The sequence below is a fragment of the Mustela erminea genome, chromosome 3 (assembly GCF_009829155.1).
Source record: "Mustela erminea isolate mMusErm1 chromosome 3, mMusErm1.Pri, whole genome shotgun sequence".
Classification (NCBI taxonomy): Eukaryota; Metazoa; Chordata; class Mammalia; order Carnivora; family Mustelidae; genus Mustela; species Mustela erminea.
This window is the reverse complement of record NC_045616.1, coordinates 50,501,994-50,525,736: the sequence shown is the minus strand read 5'-3', so window position 1 is coordinate 50,525,736 and position 23,743 is coordinate 50,501,994. Positions and strand designations below refer to the sequence as shown.

The 23,743-nt window shown below is 37.0% G+C and overlaps 1 protein-coding gene across 3 annotated transcripts in view; it reads left to right on the top strand.

Moving 5' to 3' along the window:
- ADGRV1 (adhesion G protein-coupled receptor V1) overlaps positions 1-23,743 on the top strand; it is a 541,343-nt gene that overhangs the window by 142,511 nt on the left and 375,089 nt on the right. For all 3 annotated transcript variants that reach the window (XM_032335763.1, XM_032335762.1, XM_032335765.1), the window contains 10 exons: positions 1,097-1,272; positions 2,062-2,186; positions 5,702-5,859; positions 5,948-6,094; positions 6,437-6,544; positions 9,222-9,486; positions 10,239-10,361; positions 16,299-16,521; positions 16,845-17,049; positions 21,461-21,607. In XM_032335763.1, the coding sequence (XP_032191654.1) occupies positions 1,097-1,272; positions 2,062-2,186; positions 5,702-5,859; positions 5,948-6,094; positions 6,437-6,544; positions 9,222-9,486; positions 10,239-10,361; positions 16,299-16,521; positions 16,845-17,049; positions 21,461-21,607 (1,677 nt within the window). The remainder of the gene's footprint in view (positions 1-1,096; positions 1,273-2,061; positions 2,187-5,701; positions 5,860-5,947; positions 6,095-6,436; positions 6,545-9,221; positions 9,487-10,238; positions 10,362-16,298; positions 16,522-16,844; positions 17,050-21,460; positions 21,608-23,743) is intronic.

Here is a 23,743-nt window from a genome sequence, read left to right as displayed (position 1 = left end):
AAATGCTGGATTTAGAGTTAATTATAAATGTGGTTTTACTTATAGAAGTATACCTTCTGAAACTCCTTTTTTTGTATATTAATAATTTTCCATTCCTGCAACCGAATTTTATTTTTTAAAACACAGTTTAGGTAGCTAATTGCACAAGCTTAATCAAGCCTGACATATAAAGTATAATAATTGTAAAGTAATATATTTTAAACAATTTCCTCTAAAAACAGTCTCTACCCAGTAATTAACTTTCTTTGGGATCAGTTTGTAAACACTTCAACATGTTTTTCAATTCATATTTATTTGAATGTCTGATTTTTTTATGTTCTAGGAAATTTGAGCCTCTAAGAATATTTACATGTGTGGGTCAGTGACCTTAAAAATAAATATACACCAATGTGATCACCACTCACATTAGTATATTGAGTGTATCTCTCCCAGAAGTTTCCTTCTTGTCTCTTGCCCTTCCCGGAGGAAACTACTTTCTGGTTTCTGTCATTGAGGACTCATTTTGCTGATTTTGAGCTTCATATAAATAAAATCATATAGTATTTACTCTTTTGTGTCTGGCTTGTTTTGGTCAACATAACTTTTGAGATCTATTTGGTTGCGCATATCTGTAGCTGGTTCTTCTTTATTGCTAAGTAGCCCTTCATCAAAGAGCCCACTATCTTTTTATCCATTTTTCTTTCGATAAACTTGTGAGTTGTTTCTAATTTATGCTTACTATGGCTTTAACTGCTTTTTTACAGTGAATCCTATACCAGAATGAGATTAATACAGTTACGTAGTTGGGGCAAGATTAAGAGTTAGCAAAAATCAAGATCTAAATTTGTTTTTTTAATGTTAATGTTGTTTTTAAATGTCATGAAATTTATTTTTAGACACTCAGTGCCATATATCACAGCATTGAAAATCTTGAAAATGGTAACTTGAAATAGTTGGGTAACTATTACATATCATGAGGATCAGTATTAAAATAGAAAAGAAGTGATGTTTTCCAAAACATATTATTTTGTTGTCAAAAATGTTTAGCAGATCTGTTTGTATGTATGTTGCAGAAATACTGTAGTCTAATAACTTCACCTTTTGATTTTGTTTCCAGGCCCTACGCATTTCTGCTGTATTGGACACCGAACCAGAGATGGATGAGCATTTTGTCTGTACCTTGTTTAATCCGACTGGGGGTGCTAGACTGGGGGCACATGTTCAAACCCTGATAACGGTTTTGCAAAATCAGGCCCCTCTGGGATTATTCAGTATCTCTGCAGTTGCAAATAGGTACAGTTTATTCATAAGGAAATTGTCACTTCTGAAGCTAGGTAGGAAATATCTTTTGACATAAAGAAAATGGAGAGGGAAATTGATCTCTGACTATTTTAAAGGGGACTTTTAAAATGAGCTCTGGCAGATAGATCTGAGAGGTGTTATGCCCTCTTGTAACAAGGAGCATGAAAAACCTAATCATGTCCTGTACAGCAGTATTATTAGAATTCTTATTTCCTCAGAATTCACACTTTTCAGGTAAAGGCTTGCACAATTTCGTGTCTTCAATAATAGTAAAAAGCAAGAAATAATATAAAAATATTTAGCTGTTTGAACCAAATGAATGACTCTCTAAGCATGTTTAACATGATTGTAGTTTGAAAATTCCTCTGGAAGCGACCACATATTTGGCTTTTTATTTCTTAGAAATACTCCAGTAGATCTAGTTTTAGGTAAGCTAAGAATTTCTGGATTCACCTTTTTTTGCTTTGTGATATGTTTTTAGTATATCTGAGAAGGAACTTAGGAATGACAAAGCTTTATTTATTTTTTATAATATATAGTATGAGGTTACTGACTGTTTTCTTAAGATCATAGTATCAGATTGTAGTGCTTTTTTAATCCTCATAAATGAATATTTTGAGCTGTAGAATTTAATTTTCCTGCTGTATGAAGTTTGTGGATGGATCTTTCCATGGCTTATGTAAATTTAAAAGTATATTAAATATATGCTAGCAATGTGATACTTATATTTAATATGTAGAATTATATTCCTTTTCTGTTTTCTGCAATCCATTTTTTTAGAGCCACGTCTATCGACATTGAAGAAGCCAACAGCACTGTATATTTAAACGTGTCACGCACTAATGGCATTGATTTAGCTGTGAGTGTGGAATGGGAGACAATATCTGAAACAGCCTTTGGCATGAGTACGTTCAGTTTCTTGTAAAAACAAAATTCTGTAACCAAGAAAGATTGCATGTATCAGATGTACATGCTCCCCACCCCCATGAATTATATCTTATGGATCTGTTGAAAATGGAGAACAGATACCTAATTGTTTTATTGCAGCCGCATGTATTTATTGAGAGCCTATCATGTGCCAGGCATGATATTGAACTCATGGTGCTTAGAACATAGGAGGAGACAGAAATAAATCAAATAAGTTAAAACCAGTGTGTAGTTTAAAATTGAAATAAATGAGGGCACCTGGGTGGCTCAGTCAGTTAAGCATCTGCCTTTGGCTCAGGTCATGATCACAGGGTCCTAGGATTGAGCCCTGCATCAGGTTCCCTGCTCAATGGGGAGCATGCTTCTCCCTCTCCCTTTGCCTGCTGCTCCCCACTGCTTGTGCTCTCTCTCTCCCTGTCAAATAAATAAATTAATTAAATCCTTAAAAAAAAAAAGTAAAATTAGAGTAAATGTTTTAAAGGTTTAAATGTTTTAAATGTTTTTTTAATTTATTTTTTATTTATTTTCAGCATAACAGTATTCATTGTTTTTGTACCACACCCAATGCTCCATGCAATCCGTGCCCTCTCTAATACCCACCACCTGGTACCCGACCTCCCACCCCCGCCCCTTCAAAACCCTCAGATTGTTTTTCAGAGTCCATAGTTTCTCATGGTTCACCTCCCCTTCCAATTTCCCTCAACTCCCTTCTTCTCTCCATCTCCCCTTGTCCTCCATGCTATTTGTTATGCTCCACAAATAAGTGAAATCATATGATAATTGACTCTCTCTGCTTGACTTATTTCACTCAGCATAAATGTTTTACATTTAAATGTTTTACAATGTTCTCTAAGTGTTGCAAGAACACAGGGAATGCTTCCCAGGGGTATCTGTGTTTGAACTACAACCAGAAGGTGAATAGGGATTGATTCTGCAAGGGTCTGAGTTGGAGGGGCATGGAAGGAAACTGAGAAGTTATTCAGGCACACAAGTCTAGAGGCATGAGAGAACGTATACGTGAAGAACTGCTGAGTGGGTGCTTGGATTCGAACTAAGGGGGACTGTTAATTTGGAGAGCTGGGTAAGACCCGATAGTTTGAGAGCTTGAAGAATATATTATGCATGTTAGTCTTTATTCTAGACTTAATTATGCATGTTAGTCTTTATTCTAGGCTTAATGTGGTTTAGGGTGGCAGGAGGGCTGCCACATTTATTTGTGGGGAGGTATGATCACATTCGTATTTCAAAGATACCATTCTTGGTACCATGCAAAGAATGAGTTCGCACAGAAGAAAAGCAAGGATGAAGGGAGACAAAGAAAAGTTCAGCCCGGGTGCTAGCTAGGAGTAGCATCTATCGATTCGGTATAAGGAGACACCAGAGATGATTCCTAGATTTCTAGTTTCTGTGGTTAGATGGAGACTCATGCACTTCAGTAAAAAAGGGAGTACTGAATGAGGACTAGGTGTTACTGTGGTAAGGAGAAGTAGAATGTGTGTGATTTAACACATTTTGAATTTGAGTTACTTTTGAGAAAAAGTTTCTCCAGACTCAAAGGGAAGTTTCTGTTGTGGGAGATAAATTTGGAAATCTGCAGCCTGTATATTGTATTTAAAGTCATGGAAATTGATGTAAAAACATGGAAAGCCGGACTATAGGTAGAGAAGGGCGGAGGACCCAGACTGAACTGAGTAGGCTCAAATTGAGTTACTAAAGAGAGGAGGAGGATGTAGCAAAGGAGAGGGAGAAGACATGGTGAGAAACCCAGGGAAATGCGGGATTGTAGCCAGCAGCACAAGAGTGTTTGAAAAAGGAAAGGAGTGGTAACTGTGTCAGTTGCTGGTATAGAAGCCCAGTAAGATGAGAACCAAAAAAAAAAATCCGCTATAGTTAGCAGTGGAGAAGGAATAAATAGCAAGAGCTGCTTGTATAGAGGGATAGGAGCTGAGTAACATTTTCAGTGGAGCCCTCCAATGTATTCCACTGTTTCAAGAGGTTTGACTGAGAAGGTAGGACTGAGCAAAGGTGGTGACATGGTGTAGGATTCAAGGGGGTTTTTTTGTTCATTTTTTTCATTTGGAGAGACCTAAGCATATTTACATGTTGATGGAAAAGGCCTATTAAATAGAGAGAGATTGAATATTCAGAACATGAAGGAATAGTAGTTCATAGCAAGTATGATTGTCAAAAAGGCAGGAGGAGGTGGGATCCAAAAGAGGAGGATTATTTCTACTTCAGAGTTATTTCATGATTGTTTGGGATCTGCATGCGTTTTTGGAAGTGCTTGTGAGAGTATGTGTTGGAAATTCTTAAATGTCACCATTGTTTATTTTTCATTCACCATCTTCCTAAATTATGGTAGGAAAATATTTGGCCAGATGGTCTGGTCAGGACCTTGATGTCAAGCATTCAGACTCAATGCAGAAGCTACAGTGTACCTTTAAAAGATGACAAATGGGAATGAAAAATCCTGGTTTTCTAGGAAAGGAAATCACTAATGGATAGTACACATGAGGCATTGACATGATTCCTTGAACTGGTAATCTGAACATAATCAATAACTTAGTTTTATAGGACGTAGATTTCAACTTTGACATTTGTTCTTGCTGTTCACACCATTAACTAAAGTTTTAAAACAACTGCCTTTGGGAAGCTGATATAATGAAACATAGAGCTTTTTAAAAAATTATTCTTCATGATATAGGGATTTTTAAATTTTCTCTGTTTAAATGTAGTACAGAATTTTAGGACACATACCTGTGATAGTGTGTTGATTGAAAACTTGACAGCCATTTAAAGCAGGTGAGTTTGCTTTGGCATTCTTAAATATATAACATATAAATTGAGGAATCATTGGATGGGCTTAGTTTCAAATTAATAGTGTAGGTTTTAGAAAGCCAACATTTAGCATGTTTCTATAAAGCGATTTATTATTTTAAACATTCCTGAATTATATTTTCATCATCTTTATGAAAGTTAGTAAAAATCATTTTGAGCATATATTCCTTTAAAATACACATTTAGTATTTTATATTATTTTATTATTTATTATTTATTTTTAGAAAATATTTTATTTATTTGTTAGAAAGAGAGAGAGAGAGAGAGAAGAGAGAATGAACAGGGAGAGGGAGAGGGAGAAGCAGGCTCCCTGCCAAGCAAGGAGCCCAGTGCAGTACTTGATCCCAGGACCCTGGGATCCTGATCAGATTTAAAGGCAGAGGCTTAACTGACTGAGCCATCAAGCATCCCACATTTAGTATTTTAAATACACTTTGGAAAAATCTACATGGGTGGAATAGAGGTTTAACAATTTTTTTAAAAAATTGTTAGTTTTAGTTATTTTTTAACTTTTCTAGCTTATATTTTCTCTGACATACACACATACCATAGAAGGATCTTTATTTCTGATAACAAACTCACTCATCTCACTGTATAAATGATATAAAGTTTTAAAGAGATTATACATTAACAAATCATGATTTACATATTTCAGGGGGAATGGATGCAGTGTTTTCCACAGTTCAGAGTTTTTTTGATGCTTCAGCTTCTGGTTGGTGTTTCTTTACTTTGGAAGATTCAATATATGGTATAATGTTAAGAAAATTGTCTTCTACTGTTTATCGATGGCAAGGGATTTTTATTCCACTTGAGGTAAACATCAGTCATTTTATAGTACATAAAATAAAATGTACATGTGAATTTTGAATCTCATGAATTACTGTTTTTTCTTATTTCCTAGGATTTAAATATAGAAAATCCTAAAACTTGTGAAGCCTTTAATATTGGTCTTTCCCCTTACTTTGTGATTACTCATGAGGAAACAAGTGACAAAAAGCCTTCTGTTAACAGTGTGTACACATTCACATCTGGATTCAAATTATTCCTGGTAAAAAAAAAAAAATCTTCATTTTTTTTCTAGATTGCTTTATTTAAAGGAAAAAATCAAATTTGTAAGATTGATTTTAACGGAAGATAATATATGTTCTATATTAATATGCAAAAGGTTTTTTGAAAGTTGATACACATTTTAGCAGAGTCTTTTAACCCAATAATATTTTTGTTTATCTTGAAATGATACCTAGGTATGCCTACTTAGTGCTCAGAATGATTTTTCATGTTTTGAACTTCAAATACTAACTCATACTATTATTGTATTCAGAGACTTAGTAAAATTCCTGGTAAAATTCTCATTTAAATATTTATTCCCATGGTTTTGTCTTCCTTGCAGGTACAAACAATCATTATTTCTGAAAGTTCTCAAGTAAAATATTTTTGTTCAGACCATCAAGATTATTTAATTGTCGCAAGTCAAAGAGATGATTCCGAATTAACTCAGGTTTGATTGTTTTAAAGTGAATTTAAAAAATATAGTGTATTTGAAACTCATCAAAGATGTAGTCTATAAGTTTAGTATAAAAAAACCCCATAATTTGATTGTGGTAAAGTAGTAAAGTAGAATGTAGATGTTAATTAGTCACAGGTAATTTTTAAACAATGGAATTATAAATATTGTCTTCAAGAGCCAGAGCAAGTGTGTAATAATCATGAACATTTAATTAGAATTTAATAGTGTTAGAAAACATAATGGAGAAAAATCACCTAACTGGACAGATGGTGTAACTAAAAATTCATGATTAACATTGCCAAATGGGAACTTAACATCATCCCAGAAATTCCACATTTCTCAAGTAAACTACATCTCATAATGCTAATAATGCTTATTTGATAATCTTCTCACTCCTCGTACTCCCATACCTGCTTCTCTTCTCATTTTCGCTAATGACTTTGTTGACTAAGCTCCAGAAAGGAAGCTTGGTTATCTTGCCAGACCAAATTCAGAAACCTTCTAGTTTTATTCCTGTGTCCTGTTATGAAGCTTTCCTTCTGTAAAAGCCAGCTTCCTCCGGCCATCAGAAGGTTCGGTTACTCGGCGTGTCTGGCATCACTAGCATCTCTATCGGATTATTACAGTCCACGTAAATGGGGCTCTCCATGCTTCAGAAGGAATTTCTCTCATCATTTCATCATCTCATCCCCTTCTGCTTTTTTTTTTTTCCTCCTTTTCTCCCCTTTGTGGTAAGATACCTTGAAGGAATTGTCTACCTGCTTTATCTTACCTCGCGGTCACTGATGACAGCTGGGTTGAATTCACTGGCTATTATTCTGTCCTTGTCTTAGGCTGCTTCCTGTTAGCTTGTTAACAGTCACTTCATCCTCAGATTTCAACCACATCTTCTCTTCATTTCTACACCACCACACATTCTCCTCCTGTCTCTGTGTGCTGCCCTTCTCGGTCTCCACTGCCACTTCCTTTTCCCTTTCCTGTACTCAGATGTTTTGGGGTTTTCCAGATTTAGTTTCAGTTCAAATTTCTTTTCACTTAACTCCAGGTATTTCTATCAGTTCTCTGTCTTAAGGTATCAGCTGTAGGCTGTCTTACACTTTTCTAGGTATCCTTTTCTCTAATTTCTAGACTTAACATATCTAACCTCCTTTTGGCATCTCCACATACATATATTTAAAGTATCTAAAATTTAACATATCCTGAACTGAATTTTGATTTTCTCTTTGAAACTTGTTGCAGTGCTTGGCTTTCATCTCAGGAAATGCCAACCTCTTAAATGCAGTTGCACAAGACAAAATGGTGGCTCATATCTTTCTTGATTATTCATTTTTATTCATTTACATCTAATTTATTACTCTTTCTGATGCTATCTCCCAGTAGTGTTTTGAATACAGATATTTCTTTCCACCCCTGCTTCTCTCTCCCAAGTCCAGCTCCCATGATTTCTCTCTCACATTGTTGGAGTTGCTGCCCAACTGGTCTCTGATTTTCTGCCCTGACTCCTCACATCCATTCTCCATCCAGGAGCTGGAGTCGCCTTCTAAAATATTATTTCATATTGTTCCTCATTTTAAAACTATTCGATGATTTCCAATTATACATAGAATAATTCTAAGTTATTTAATGTGGACTATAAGTAGCATAACCTTAGTTCTTTATCTACCCAGCTCAGGACCAGATTGCGTCTGTTGTCCTGATGTGATTGTTAAGTATTGTGACTTTTGCTCTATAAAGGGTCCCCAGGATGCATTATATGGTCATCCTGACAAAAGATACCTCATGACCTTACCTCTCCAGTCTTACTGTCTTCATTCCCTCAGGCCAGTCAACTTCCTTCAGGTTGACTGGTCTTCATTCAGCTGATGAAAAACATCTTCTGCCTTAGAAACTTTGTTGTGTTGTTCTTCGTAACTTTGTTTCCCTAGTGACACCCATAATTATCATATCCCAGTTGTTATCTTCAGCACTTGTCTCAATTGAATAATCATACATTTATTTAATCAGTGATGTGTTTATCATTTGCCTTTTCCTAACAGTTGGTAAGATCCATAAGGGGTGAGGCCACTCTATCCATAATGCCTGCAAAATGTCAGGCTCATATATATTCCCAATTGTTGACTAAATAAATACAATTCTTTGTGCAATTGATGAGATTGTATAAGAAACCAGGTGGATTCAGGATTTTCTTTTAATTTTAAATATATGAACACTCACCTTAAAACCTTGTGTACATTGCCACCTTCAGGACTAAAGAGTTTTGGTGTTTCTTTTTATATTCAGTTGCTTAAACAGTGGGTAAGGAATGATATTCTAGCATCAGAAAGTTTCTTATCCAGATCTGAATTTTCATATTCAGATGACTTCTCTCCTGGTTTTGGCTTTCCCTTTCTCTTGCTGTGGCCAACCCTTACCCATGTTTATATTTGAAATTGATTCGTTTTCACGTAACTTCTTTTTCACTTATTGCTGTGTGTGAAGCGTGTGCACCTACGCAGATTAAAAAAAAGGAGAGAGCAGTGAGAGATCATCAGTTTTGGTATTTTCTCATTTATGAAAGTATCCTAACTAAATAAAGGGGATTAGGAGAGTAAATATATGATATTGTTTAAACTCACATGAGCGCTAAGGTCCTAGTTACAAAGGGTTTGTATTTGAATATTTCCCACAGGTCTTCAGATGGAGTGGAGGAAGCTTCACGTTACATCAGACGCTGCCTGTCCGAGGTGTACTGAGCATAGCCTTGTTCACCAGAGGAGGCTCTGTGTTCTTAGCCATTTCCCAGATGAATGCCAGGCCAAATTCCCTTTTACTCAGATGGTCTGGCAGCGAGTTTATTAACTTTCAAGAGGTGCCAATCAATGGGACAACACAAGTTGAGGCCTTGACTTCAGGCGATGATATTTATTTAATTTTTGCCAAAACTGTCTTTCTAGGTGAGAAGATAATAGTGTTTTTACTGTATGCATCGTTGTCAGAATTATCTAGCATTCATGTAATATGTTCTGTATGAAAACATGTAGCTCTGGGAATAATTTTTTGTGAGTCTATTTCTTGATGGATAGTGTATTGGCTGTCAGCTGCAAGTGGATTTTGGGAAAAAACTCATGTTATAAGTGACGTGTATAGTCTTTAGATGATGAACTACTGCTTTAAAGTTTTATTAAAATAAAATTTGGGATGGGCATGTAAAATGGAAAGATCTCTGAAAAAAAATCTAAAGATCTTATATCCAAAATGCAAACAGTGACATTTTTGGGGACTATACTTGGGGATCCCTTAGGTAAATTAATAATAATAATAATTAGCACTCAGCAACTTTTGGTTAAGACTATTTGAAAATATTCTCTGAATACAAATACGCTTTTTTTTTCTGCCTAGTGGAACTTGCATAGGTAAAATTTCAACATTCCTAAAAAACAGAACTTGTGTTTCTGTTCTTTCTTTAATATCAGATCATGATGAATCAGTGGCCAGCCATATATGTACTCCATGTGGTAAATGTGAAAAGACTTTTGAAGTGTTTCCTACTAGGTTGTATTTTTGCTTAACTAAATGAAGTTGGAGGAATATCCTACTAAATTTGTTTTTTAAATTAATTTGATATCTTTGTTAATTTTTTTTACTGTGTAATTTTGTCATTTTTTTCCCCTGTAACTTTTGCCTTTTATTCCATCCATTATTGTAGGAAATCAGAATTCAGTTGATATTTTCATCTGGGAGACAGGACAGTCCTTTTTCAGATATTTTCAATCCCTGGATTTTGCTACTGTTAATAGGATCTACTCCTTTACACCAGCTTCAGGAATAGGTAAGGGATTTTAAACTGCTAACTAATCTGAAATGCAGTGTGGAAACCTAGAGCAATTTTAATCAAATTGATTTGGAGATATTATCACATTGCCAGACACTAGGTATTTTAATAAGGATGTAAAATCAAGATCTTAATAGAAACATCTATCGAAATTCCAGAAATTCAAAAGGACTAATAGTTTTAAAATGGGTATTTGTGCTTGAGAAGAATCAGAATAACTGAAATATAACAAAATCTTAGTGAAGAATATAGTAAGGTAATGTATTTCTTTTGTCTAGAGAAAAGTGAAGAGTGGCATTACATATAGTAATATGTTTTAAACATGAACGTCTAAGAGGATAAGAGGTATCTGCCTTGAAGTCTTTTTGAAAAGCCAGAAAATGATTATAAGAACTCTGCGGTCCTTTTTCACTCTCCTATCCTTCTTCCAGTCTGGTCCTTTCTTGGTTTTCTGTACTTTAAGTCACACTTTAGAAACATAAGCAGTAGTTTTATTCACAGTGATTTCCAAAACAAAGTTTGTTAGTGAGAAACCAAGGGGTGAATGTTGTCTGGAAGGCCATAAGACCATTTCAGAGTTGGCAAAAAATCAGGTGGTGGGCCCATCGTAATAAGGCTCGGAAGGCTACGGCAGTGGGTGTGGTGAGCCTGTGGGGTGCCTCCCAGAGCCAGGGGCATGCTCATGAGTCAGCATATCTCTGTTTGATGTGCCCAGAGGAAGCTAGCAGACAAACCAAGTGACTCAGCCCGTGAGTCTGGATAGATTAAAGTCCTGCTTTTAAATTGAGACATAGTGATTTTTTTAATGAATTAAACAGCACCATTTATTGATTAGATGTTCTATGTAAGTCAGTGTTTAAAGTTATGAAGAATTCCTTGCCTTCAGGGGTTTAATGTCTGGTTGGAGAAGCAAGAAGAATATTAAGACAATAATTCAAGATTCCAGTCCCATTTGCTCTGTGAATGGTAGAATTGAAGTGGGTAAGAGGTCTCAGAAGGGAACGTGAGCTAGGCCTGGGTAGGCTGGTATGAAATGTGGGTAGAGGGAAAGATGTGAGCAAAAGAGAAAGGTCGAAATATACGACATCGCGGGCACAATGAGCAGACTAGAGTGGTGGGGACAGAGGGTTTGACCCAGAATGTAGTGGTGGTAAGGTTGGAAACATAGACACTAACATCCATACAAGGAAGTCTGGAATGTCAGGCTCAGGATTTGATCTGTGTTTGGATGGTTCAGTGGTTCCCAAATATTTTTGCCTTAGAAACTTTTCATCCTCTTAAAAATTTAAGGATTTCATGTAGATTCTATCTACTGATATTTATTGTATTAGAAATTAAAAAGGAGAAATTTTAAAGATACTTACTAATTCAATTGAGAATGATAGCAGTGAACTCATCACCTGTGAAATGAAAATAGCATGTTTTATTTTTTAAAAATATATTTTCCAAATGAAACTTTTGTAAGAAGGGTGGTATCATTGTTTTTGTGAATTTCTCTAATGTCTGGCTTAGTAGACAACACCTGGATTCTCATGTCTTCATCCGTATTCTACATACTGTAATATTTTTGGTCATATAGCCTGTAGAAAATCCCACGTTCATGAAAGAATGAGAATTATGTAGACTAATAACGTCTTAGTGTTAGTACAAAAATAATTTTGACTTCACAGACCCTCCTAAAGTGTCTCAGTGACTGCTAGGGGTCTGGGGACTATACTCTGAGCATTATTGGGGTAGAGAAATCCTTAAAGGCATTTCAAAAGCAAGTGATGATTGAAGGCATGTTTTATAACTCCACCTAGCTTTGGTGTGTAGAATATGCTGGATGAAACAATTGGCAACCTCCCAGGCAAGATTCCATATAGAAGCCTCTGTAGGTGGTTAGAGACGTGGTACTGATGAAATCGGTTAGAGGTTTAGATTTTGGAAACATCGATGCATGTCTCCAATCTATAAAGTAAAATCTAAAATCTATGAAGTAAATGATAAAAGCCAAAATCTGTAAAGTAAGTGTTACTGTGAAGAGTAGAGGCTTTAGCACAAATGCAGGAGTCTGTTCTTGTTGTTTTTCTCCTAGGTGCCTGGCTGCCAGTTTTCTGTATCAGGCACCATAATCCTTAGATACTGTCTTCTGCTGTCGCCTCCACTGCTGACCAAGCATCAGATCTTATGGATCTCTCACTTTTTGTGGATTATCTATCTCACTCTGCTTTGTTTCCCATATGCCCTACCCCTCCTCAGCCCTGTCTCTGCACCACGTTCTCCTAGACCCTGGTCTCCTTGGATCTGGACTATTGCATCATTATCTGCCCTCCACTCCAGGGTCACTCTGCTGTCAGCGTCCTGTGTCTATCTCTGTTCTGAACATCCTCTCCATAAATAACTTCTCTTTATTTGTCAGACTCTGACATGCCATGAAGCTGTGATGTTATCCTGTGAAATACGGTTCTGTGGCTTTCTTATCATTCACTCAGCAATTGATTTACTACATAAATTATGTATCTTTCATCATGTATTTGTTTAGTCGGTGTCTACTTGTCCTTTAATTTTGAGGCTTTTTTATTTTTGCTTTTCCTATACCTCAAGCGTTCAAGTGGACTAACTGTATCTACTTGAGTCACTTATTATAATTCAAAATAGTTTCCTAATGAATGTTTTTAAGGATGACAAGTGCTGCCTGAATGGGCTGTTAATTGAAGTTATAGAATTCCCTTTAAAGATTTTTAAAGAAATAGAATAGGCACACTTTCTAAAGGAATTTATGAAAAAATTCTGCCAGAGGCTTGTTAAGGGACCCATTGTGAGGTCTTTTTATTTCTTTTGTTTCTGTGACTTGAGGTTGTAGAAGTATGAAAAGATTATGAGTAATTATTTAGAATGGCTTATTATAGATCCCCTGAAAGCTGAAATTATGCATTAAATAATATTCAAGGACTTTCTTGTTTTGAATATGTCAAATATTAGATTGGAGCCACGGCTGTGAGGATTACATATTTATTCTGCTTAATGACTTGACAGAGATTATTGGGTAGAAACCGAATTCTTTAAATGGAAAAGGAAGAATGAACGTGACAAAGGCTGCAAGGACATACAATCTTATCTTTCCCTTCTTCCTTCTTTCCTCCATTCTTTAATAGATTTTTAAAATGCCACTTACCTACCCGGCAGAGTGGTAGGCCCTGAGGAAATAAAGGTAAACAAATTCTTGTACATCCCCTGCCCTGAAGAAGTTTTAACATGTGGTAGGGAAGGGAGACATGATGTATAATAACACGAGTAAGTTTCTAACTACAAACAGGTAACTGCTATCAGAGGAGAAAGTGCTCTACTCCCACAAAATGGAGAAAACTTGACCAGGTCTAAGGGAGGCCCAGAAAGCTTCTGTAAGGAAGAACCATTTAATAATTCTACTTCCCCTTCCCCTTCTCCTTCTTTGCCCAACACTCTCCGCTTCACCAAAACCGTCACCTTTGAAAATCATCATCTGTGGAAATCATTTCGAGGAACTCATCACTCTTCATCCCTGTGTAGTCACCATAAGAAGCCCAGGCCCCCTTGGGAGAAAGTGACTCATCCCATCTGGTCTGTGTGTGCTCTGGACCACAGGAGCCCTAATTTCCAGACGAGGGACTCAGTTCTCTCCCTGCCAACTCCCCAAACCCTTCCACAGCATCCCCCAGAACAGTTACACTCTGGAACTTTTCTCAGAATGCCCCTCATCTCCTTGCACTGGAATCCCGCCCTATCCTGAGGGCACGGCTTCCCTCACAGCCCTGTCTGGCGGTCCTCTGTGTTACTGGTTTCTTCTCCCAGATCTCTTAAGAGCTAGTAATGCTCCCTCTAGCTTTCTGTCCTGGGACTTCTCTATGTTCACTCACTCCTTAAATAATCTCAGCCATTTAGGATACTTTGTTTGTTTATAGTTTTGTTAACTGGAAGGGAATTCTATAATCAGTAACGGTTAAAATTCTGTTCCCCAGAGTAGACTTAAGGGTTTTTTTTCCCTTATAAACTCCTGGCCCTGTTCTATGATCTCGAACAGTACAAATAGCTATTTTCTGAGAAAACACTCTCTGCATACAAAAATGCAGATTTGAGCCCCATGCATTTCCTACTCTGAATGCCTAATTATCTATTTGCTACCGTCTCATACTTTTCTGGTGGGGAGGAAGTGAATAGGGTATATCTCTAAGAATTAAGATACATAATCAGTGATACTCAGAACACTTCAGGATTTTGGTTGAGACTGTAGATCGATTGATTGATTGAGATTGTAGAATCATTTAAACTTAGGAGATCTTGAGGTCCGTCTGAAGAATTTGCTTTTCACTGAGTGTCTTCAGTTTTACAGAGCTTTATGAAAAATATATGATCATTTTTAAAAACCAAATTTATTAATAACATTTTTCTTCATTTTTACCTTTTATGCAACAATTACTAACTTGCAATAGTACTTAAATAATTACCATAAGTAAACGTAATGAATAATTCTTGATATTTGATATTTTAGAGTAGGAATATGGATCTTCCATTGTAACCTTTTAGGCTAAAATTTTCATGGTTTCCAGTTCTGTGTGCCTTTTTTTTTTTTTTAAGATTTTATTTATTTATTTGACAGAGATCACAAGTAGGCAGAGAGGCAGGCAGAGAGAGAGAGAGGAGGAAGCAGGCTCCTTGCCAAGCAGAGAGCCCAATGCAGGGCTCGATCCCAGCACCCTGATATTATGACCTGAGCCAAAGGCAGAGGCTTAACCCACTGAGACACCCAGGCACCCTGTTTTAATGTTTTAATAAGCAAATCCATCTTAGTTCATATCTTTATATTCTGATGTGTTTCTTTAGGTACTGGAATTTGTGCATGTTTCTGGTTGGTTTCTCATGCTTCTCCCTAGTTTTAAGTCTGAAGATTGCTTAGTGGCCTATACAATGTAGTAAGCTCCCTGACTCCAAATTTCCCCTGCTATATAGTATATAAGGTTCTTTACCTTCCATATTTGCTAATATTTGCCATTGCATTGAATCATTAAGAGCATCTTTTCCTACCAACTTTTCAAAAAGCATTGGCAACATATACTCTGAGATCAAAGATTTGTTCAGATCCTTTGGCCTAATTACTACCTTTAAGAATTTATAAAGTGAACAGGCACCTTTGTGGCTCAGTTGGTTGAGCATCTGACTCTTAATCTCAGCTCAGATCTTGATCTCAGGGTTGTGAGTTCAAGCCCCACACTGGGCTCCATGCTGGGTATAGAGCCTAGTTTTAAAAAAAAAAAATTATCAAGTGAAAAGAATTAATAACTTTCTCTAATTAATATTGAAAAATATAAAATAATGAACAATGTAGAGAAATTAAGTATATTTTGAAGATCAGCTCTATAGATTATGCATTAAAATAATAAATTTGAATGCTTTGTAGTGACACCTAAGAAGTGCCATATAAATATAGGATTAAGCTTCTTAATTAAGAATTTTTTTGTATTTAGTCTGTTTATAATTATGCTTATCATAAATTCTTATGGATGGTGACAGGAATGGAAATTATAAAAATGAAGCATTTATTTGTAGGATTATACATATTTTTCACTTTTAAAAATATCCTACCATGCAAAATACTAAATACTGAGTCCTAAATACTGAGATGAATAAGAGTCCACGGTCCATTTGAGCTTTACTATCCAGTGGTTTCTTATTTATTACGTGGATTGTGGGTTTACTGTTAGGCTGGTTGGGTCACTCCACAGCATTTAAAAAATTGCTATTTACATTTAGTTATTTCAAATAGTATTTCAGTTTTCAGAAATCAGCTCAAATTTAATTAACCCAGAAATCAAAATAGAACTTTAAGTGTAGAGAAGTTTTGCTTTAGTACCATGGTGGGGTGTGTGCGGTGATATTCACATCTCACTGTAGTTGCCTTTTCTTTCCTTTCCATAGTCCACATCCTTCTTATTGGCCAAGCTATGTCTGCTCTTTACTGCTGGAATTCAGAGCTGAATCAATTCTCTTTCATTCTGGAAGCCCCTTCTGCTCATGATGCAGCTTCTGTTACAGTAAAGTCCTTTAATTCAAGCAAGAGTTTAATTGCTCTAGTGGGAGCTGTCCACTCACACATGTATGAGCTGGCCTACATCTCGAGCCAGTCTGACTTTATTCCTAGGTAGGTTCAACATTTTATACGAAATGTCTTTATGCTCACCATAGTTTTATGTGGCACCTAATTTCTAAGTGTTTATTTAGTGACCGGAAATATACAAAATATGAGTAATTTATAATCTAGAAATTTGGTTATGTTCCATACTTCTTATATCTATGTTATGAAGTTCATCAGTATTATGAACAATTATATTATAATTTTATTTATGAAATATGATTTTTCCAAATGTTTAATATTAATCAGTGTTCTGAGAGTTTTATGTTTTTGTATATGTATATACCTGATATTTGTAGCAGCTGACTTATTTGATATATTTCTTATGCTAGTTCAGGTGAACTGATATTTGAACCTGGTGACAGAGAAGCTGTAATAGCGGTAAACATCCTTGATGACTCAGTTCCAGAAGAAGAAGAATCCTTTAGAGTTCAGCTTAAAAATCCCAAAGCAGGAGCAGAGATTGGTATTAACAGTTACGTAAAAATAACTATTCTGTCTAATGATGATGCCTATGGAGTCGTTGGATTTGCTCAGGTAAAGGTCCCACACTTAGAAATCAAAATGACTTATTCAATGTCTTTATTTATTTTAAAGCTTTTATTTATTTATTTATTAGGAGAGAGGGAGAGTATGGGAGTGGGGCAAAGGGCAGAGAGAGAGAGGGAGGAGGAGAGAGAATCTCAAGCAGACTCCTTGCCGAGCACAGAGCCCGGTGCGGGGTTCGATCTCTTGACCCTGAGATTATGACCTGAGCTGAAACCAAGAGTTAGACTTTTAACCAACTGAGCCATCCAGGTGCCCCTGTTCATTGTATTTATAGTCCTACTTTGATATCTTCATCCTTTCTCCTTTCTCTTTCCCCATTTCACCCCCCAACGCTGCATTTTATGGTGAACTTTCCTGATGTCTTATAATTTATATTCCTACACACTGAAACCTCTGAATCAACTTGTCCTAAACTTTTTTATTATACTGATTCCTCTTACAAGACTGAATTTGAAATGTTACCAGTTGACCTTGGTCCTGGAGTTTGGCTCCACTATTAACCTCATCTCTAGGGAGTAATGATGAGGCAGATTCTGAATAGATTATATACTGTGTTTTGTTATATGTATATCCCCTACAAATATGTTACTTTCCTTTGTGTATTGAAGGAGAAGGGGAGAGAATGTGTGTGTGGGGATTATGTTTTAACTATACCTGCATTTTACACATGGAGGTGCTTTCTCCTGAGGAAAGAGAACTATGTGGATCTTACCAGGTCGACTTCCATACTCCGACTTCCTATTCCTTTACCCATAAACAAAAGGACACGCTCTATATTGCATCATTTAGCCCTATTGGCCAACTCTATCTTGATTTCCTAACTGAAGTTAAGAAAACTGCAGTTTTCATGTATTGTTCTCTGAAATATTCTGCAAGTAAGGAAAATTCAACTAAAAGTGGCTTAAACACCAAAACCATGTCCACAGAGAAAATGGGCTTTGGGGTTGGATGGATACTTTACTGTGTCACCATGACCCAGATTCTTTCAATTTCTCCACTTTGCCAGCATAAAGTTGCTTCTTCATTTGATTGTTTGAAAGTTGGTGTTATTGTTAGGGCCATTGCCTTCTTGTTTATGTCCCTTTGGGGAGAAGGAAATGTGGCACTTGGGGTGATGAAGAGATTTCCCAAAAGACTCTGGAAAACTCTTCTTAGGTCTCATTGGTCAGAACTAACAAGGGCACTTATTCATCTGTTCATTCATTTATTCATTCATGTGGCAGTTATTTAACAGACACCTACTGTGTACCAGATACTGTTTCAGATGCTAGAGATATATCAAGAAGTAAAACAGTAAAAAATCCCTATCGTCATTGTCCTAAGTCATGGAGGAGGCAAAGGGAGACAGACAGTAGTCAGAGACATGCGAGACATCTGTACTCGGTGTGATGGTAATAAGTGTTCTGGGAAAACATTTGGCAGGGAGGACGGATGGAGATTGTGAGGCCAAGGGGTGGAGTTTGGGTGTAGGAAGTAAAACATAGGCTATCAGGAAGGGCAGCACTATGGAAGTGACCTGGGGACAAAGGCCTGGAGGAGAGAGGGGAAGAACATTCAAGGCAGGGGGAGCCATCAACGAAAGGAAAGGCCCTGGAATGAGGCCTCGCCCATCTGGTGCAGCAAGGAGGCCACTGTGGCTGAAGTCCATGTAGGAGGGAGCGATGAAGCCCAAGAGGTGAAGGGCCACCGTCCTGTTTCCGGCTTCCCCAGCAGCACCCACAGGTTTATGACTTGCTAGGAAGACTCAGAGGACTCAGGGTTTCACCATACTCATACTATGATTTATTACAGTGAAGAGGATACAAAGTAAAATCATAAGGGAAAAGGCATGTGGGGTAGAGATTCAGAGGAAACCATGGGAACCACACAGGACACACTTACTTCCCCCAGCATTGAGATGAATTGTGACAACATGTGAGAGGTGTTGCCAACCAGGGAAGCTCCTTAGAGACCCCACTGCCTGGATGTTAACTGTGGACTCTCAGCCTGACACATGACAAAATTCCAGATCCCCAGAGTGAAAATAGGTGTTGAGTATAAACCACACTGTGTGCACAGTTCAGGCACAGGGAGCCGGTGTGCGTTCCAGGAACGGCGGGAATCCTCCTTAAACCCAATTTCCCAGACACCAGGCGAGGGCCAACTTTAGAGCAGGCCTTCGAAGGCTAGCAGGGAGGCCACTCTGTGAACTCACACCTGCGCGAGTCCCTGAGTACCATCATGAAGTTTGCCCTGGAGGGAAAGCGTTGGGAGTGGAAGAGCAACTTGATCTGACTCACATTTTAAAAGAACCACTCTGATAGTTGTCTTTCTCTGCTTGATTTATTTCGAAATAAATCAAGCAGAGAAAGACAACTATCATATGATCTCCCTGATATGAGGAAGTGGTGATGCAACATGGGGGCTTAAGTGGGTAGGAGAAGAATAAATGAAACAAGATGGGATTGGGAGGGAGACAAACCATAAGTGACTCTTAATCTCACAAAACAAACTGAGGGTTGCTGGGGGGAGGGGGTTTGGGAGAAGGGGGTGGGATTATGGACATTGGGGAGGGTATGTGCTTTGGTGAGTGCTGTGAAGTGTGTAAACCTGGTGATTCACAGACCTGTACCCCTGGGGATAAAAATATATGTTTATAAAAAATAAAAAATTAATTAAAAAAAATAAATAAAATTATAGTTTAGGGATAAAAATAAATAAATAAATAAAAGAACCACTCTGGCTGTAGAATTGAGACTAGACACACAAACCCCAAGGTTGAGTCACATGCTCTACTAACTGAGCCAGCCAGCTGCCCCCTATGCATATTTTTAAATCAACATATTTTCTGTAGGAAGGTTTGAATGCTTTGCACAGATTTTATTACTATGTAACATTTGTAACAATATATTAAAATGCAGTGTAAGGTACTGCCATAGGATAGGCTATCTACTCAAACTATATTCTAAAATAGAAGCTTTTAGAAGCTGTAAGAAATTCATGGAGGAATTTCTTTTCAAATCACCATAATAAAAAGACAAGAAAAAGAATTACAGGGTGTCTGGGTGGCTCAGTTGGTTAAGCAACTGCTTACTAAGCCTGGGTGGCTCAGTTGGTTAAGCAACGGCCTTTGCCTCAGGTCATGATCCTAGAGTACCAGGATTGAGTCCCACATTAGGCTTCCGGCTCCATGGGGAGTCTGCTTCTCCCTCTGATCTTCTGCCCTCTCATGCTCTCTCTCACTCTCTCTCTCTCTCACATAAGTAAGTAAAAAATCTTAAAAAAAAAAAAAAGAAAGAAAAGAAAAAGAAAACTATTACTGGGAAAATTTAAAAAAAATATTTATACTCCATATTCTGTCTTTATTGCTTATGGATAAAGTAGGGGTGTTGTAAGAAGGGATTCTTTGGAGCATTAATTTTGAGCAAAATATCATTCAGCGGCTCTCAGGAGACGCTGCAAATGTTAGAGGAGGAGTTCCATTCACACAGAGGTAGAAATCAGTCTGGAACAGAGGAAAGAGGTCATGGAGTCTAGATGAGAAGAGGGGCAGTGGATATTTCTGGCAAGAGAAATAGTTGTAAAGACCAGGTGCCGAGGATGAAACACCATCAATGGAAACTGCACAGCCTGCAGAACATTTTAGAGGATATGAATTTAAGGTTAAAAAACATTCGTGAGTAATCAGAAAGAGTGTCCTGGTTCTCTTGATGTCTTTGCCTCTGAGTGGGACCCTAGAGGCCTTGTAGACCAAAACTTATTTTACAAGTAGGAAACAAAACCTAGAGGGGTTGCCAGAAGTTATACAGGGGAAGAAGACTTCCCTCATCTCCTGACTATATGTCCTTTCATTTCTAGAAACTTTACATACTATATGTAATGCTTTCTAAAAAGTGTATGCTTTCTGAATGTGAAAATAAGATGTTCATTGAAGAAATTTGAAAATTACAGAAATAAAAAAACAAAGTAAAAATAATCCTATAATGATTAACATTTTAATTTACTTTAACTTAGTCTTAGTTTTTCAAACATGAGGTGCCTGGGTGGTTTAGTTGGTTAAGGGTCTGTCCTGCTCAGGTCATGATGGAGTCATGGGATTGAGCCCTGCATGGGCTCCCTTCTCAGCAGGGCGCCTGCTTCTCCCTCCCCCTCTGCTATTTCTCCTTCTTGTACTCTCTCTCTCTCTCTCTTTGTCAAATAAGTGAGTAAAGTCTTTAAAAAAAATTATTCAAACGTGTATTTTCAAATTAAAATCGTGGTCATCATCTACTGCTGTTTTTTAAACTATGTTTTTCACTTGTGTTGTTTTTATGTTGTATCATGCTGTTTAGTACTGTAAAATTTGCACGTGCACAACAGCATGAAATATGTATGTAGGTAATTTCAGCTAATCCCTTGTGACTTCCTGTGTGTTTTTCAGAATTCATTATATAAGCAAGTGGAAGAAATGGAACAAGATAGCCTTGTAACCTTGAATGTTGAGCGCTTAAAAGGAACATATGGTCGTATAACCATAGTGTGGGAAGCTGACGGAAGTATTAGTGATATATTTCCTACCTCAGGAGTGGTATGTAATTTATAAAATTATAGGACAGTCACTTTTAAGTTATGGTTACTATTGATGCATGGGACCAAACCCTGGCTTATGGATGAAGTGTTTGAGTTTGACCATGTCATCACTGGATTTCTACTAATCACCACAGAGAGGGAATCAATTTAAGGTTAGTTTAAATGTTGTGATTATTATTCTTTTTTCCTATAATGCCAAACTTACCTGTAAAAAAAAAAAATCCCTTTTTAGGTTCAGTACATTGGTTTGCCAAATTAGGGTTGTATTTACATTGTCAGAAAGATAAAACCAATCAAACTGGAGATGGAAATGTGGTTTCAAGATTTGGGTAAAATGGAGGCAGTAAACAGGGAACAAATCTATGTAGGATAGTTATACATATGAAAAAGCAGATCAGAATTGTTGAGTGATGTAGGTTGAGTTTCCTGTAGATGGGACTCTGAGATGGAGAGTTGGGGTGGATTCCTGAGGAGACACATCTGTAAGGAAATAAGGAAGTTAGGAATGTGCAGAGGGGGATGTTGATCCCTGGGAGTTGCGCCTGGGGTTGAGTCTGTATGGACTCATTGAGTCTGGAGCTGAGCTGGTCCTTTGGAGTTATTTCCAGTTGGAGAAAGGAGGATGAAATTCTGCATCCCCATCTTAGCCATCCTGGACTTCACACTGCCTTCTAAGTGGGGCATAACCTTGAGTGAGAGTTTACTGCAGCTAAAGGCAGTTCCCAGTGAGAAACACAAAAGCTGTTATTACTACAGTTAGGGATGAGTGCATCAGTCCCAAGAAGGGATCTGGGCAGAGGATCACTTTGTCTACTATTGGAAAATAGTATAAAATTGGGACACAGGTTGAAGAATGGAAATCAGACTGGGTCAGAGAAGCTAATGACTTGCAAAGAGAGTTTAAAGTACCTTTAGTTTCTAATTGGAAGATGGTTGGTCCTCTGGACTCGTCTCGGGTTTCATAGATTTATCCACCTGTTTTCCCCAAATGCTTCTCTGAAGAGTTCCTTTAAAAGACCTCTCATGAAATTCTCTCAAAAAAAGATGGATGAATGTTATGGTCCACCATTTCTAGGTTTCTTTATTATTTGAAAGGAGATTAGAGCTTCAGTGTCTTAAAAATGTTATGGCAAATTTTATTGCTTTAAATGTTTACACAAGTCACCTAAACTATATATTCAGCTATGTAAGTTGTATCTGTCGGGTTCTGTATGTTCTGAATTATATTTTCCCAATTAATCTTTCTTATATAAACATGATTAAAATGGTTTCTATTTAAATGTATAATAGTATCTTAAGTGTAGACCATATTTGGGAGATTAATTATTTTATTCAAGAGTCAGCAAACTTTTTCTCTAAAGGGCCAGTAAGTGAATATTTTAGACCCGTGCGCTATTATGGCTCTTTTTCTAGATACTCAACTTTGCCTTTGTAGCACAATAAAGTGTGGGACAGTACGTAATTGAATGAACTTGGCTGTATTCCAGTAAAACTCCATGAAAAGGATTTGGCCACAGAGTAGTAGTTTTGTGACTCCTGATTTTATTAATAAAGCTCTTGAGTTTATATCCTCAAGTGCCTTCTTTAGGTGGAGAAATGAGTGTCAACAAAATGGACCTGGCATGCTAGTTTGAATGATTGTAGTTTGTAGCCAGGTTGCTAGAGATTACAGTATGAAGCAGAGAGTGATTGGAAATGACTTCAAGAAGCAGATGCCTTTTAGCAAATGTGGATTTTACTCTAGGCAATAGAGACACAACAGGAGGAGAGAGATGTTTGATTCGTCTCTCTTTTTATCTTTCTCTCTCTATCTCTATTTTGGTTGATTCATTCTTAAATTATACATCTGTTCAGCGTTTAACCAAAGGAAATCGCAATCCTGGCAAAATTTTTGTAGAGAAAAATGTTTAAACTAGTATGCCACCTTCTTTTATCTTTATAGATTTAAAAAAATATATATATGGTATCCAGGACTTAGACTCCCAGAGAGACTATGTACTCTGTATTTTAATAGAATGTAGGCTTCAGGATGTGACAATTTGGCTATGTGTTTTATCGGGTTATGTTTCTATAATGGTTTACTTTTTTTCTTTATTCCTAACAATCTTCCATTTTTAATACGCAAAACAGTTAA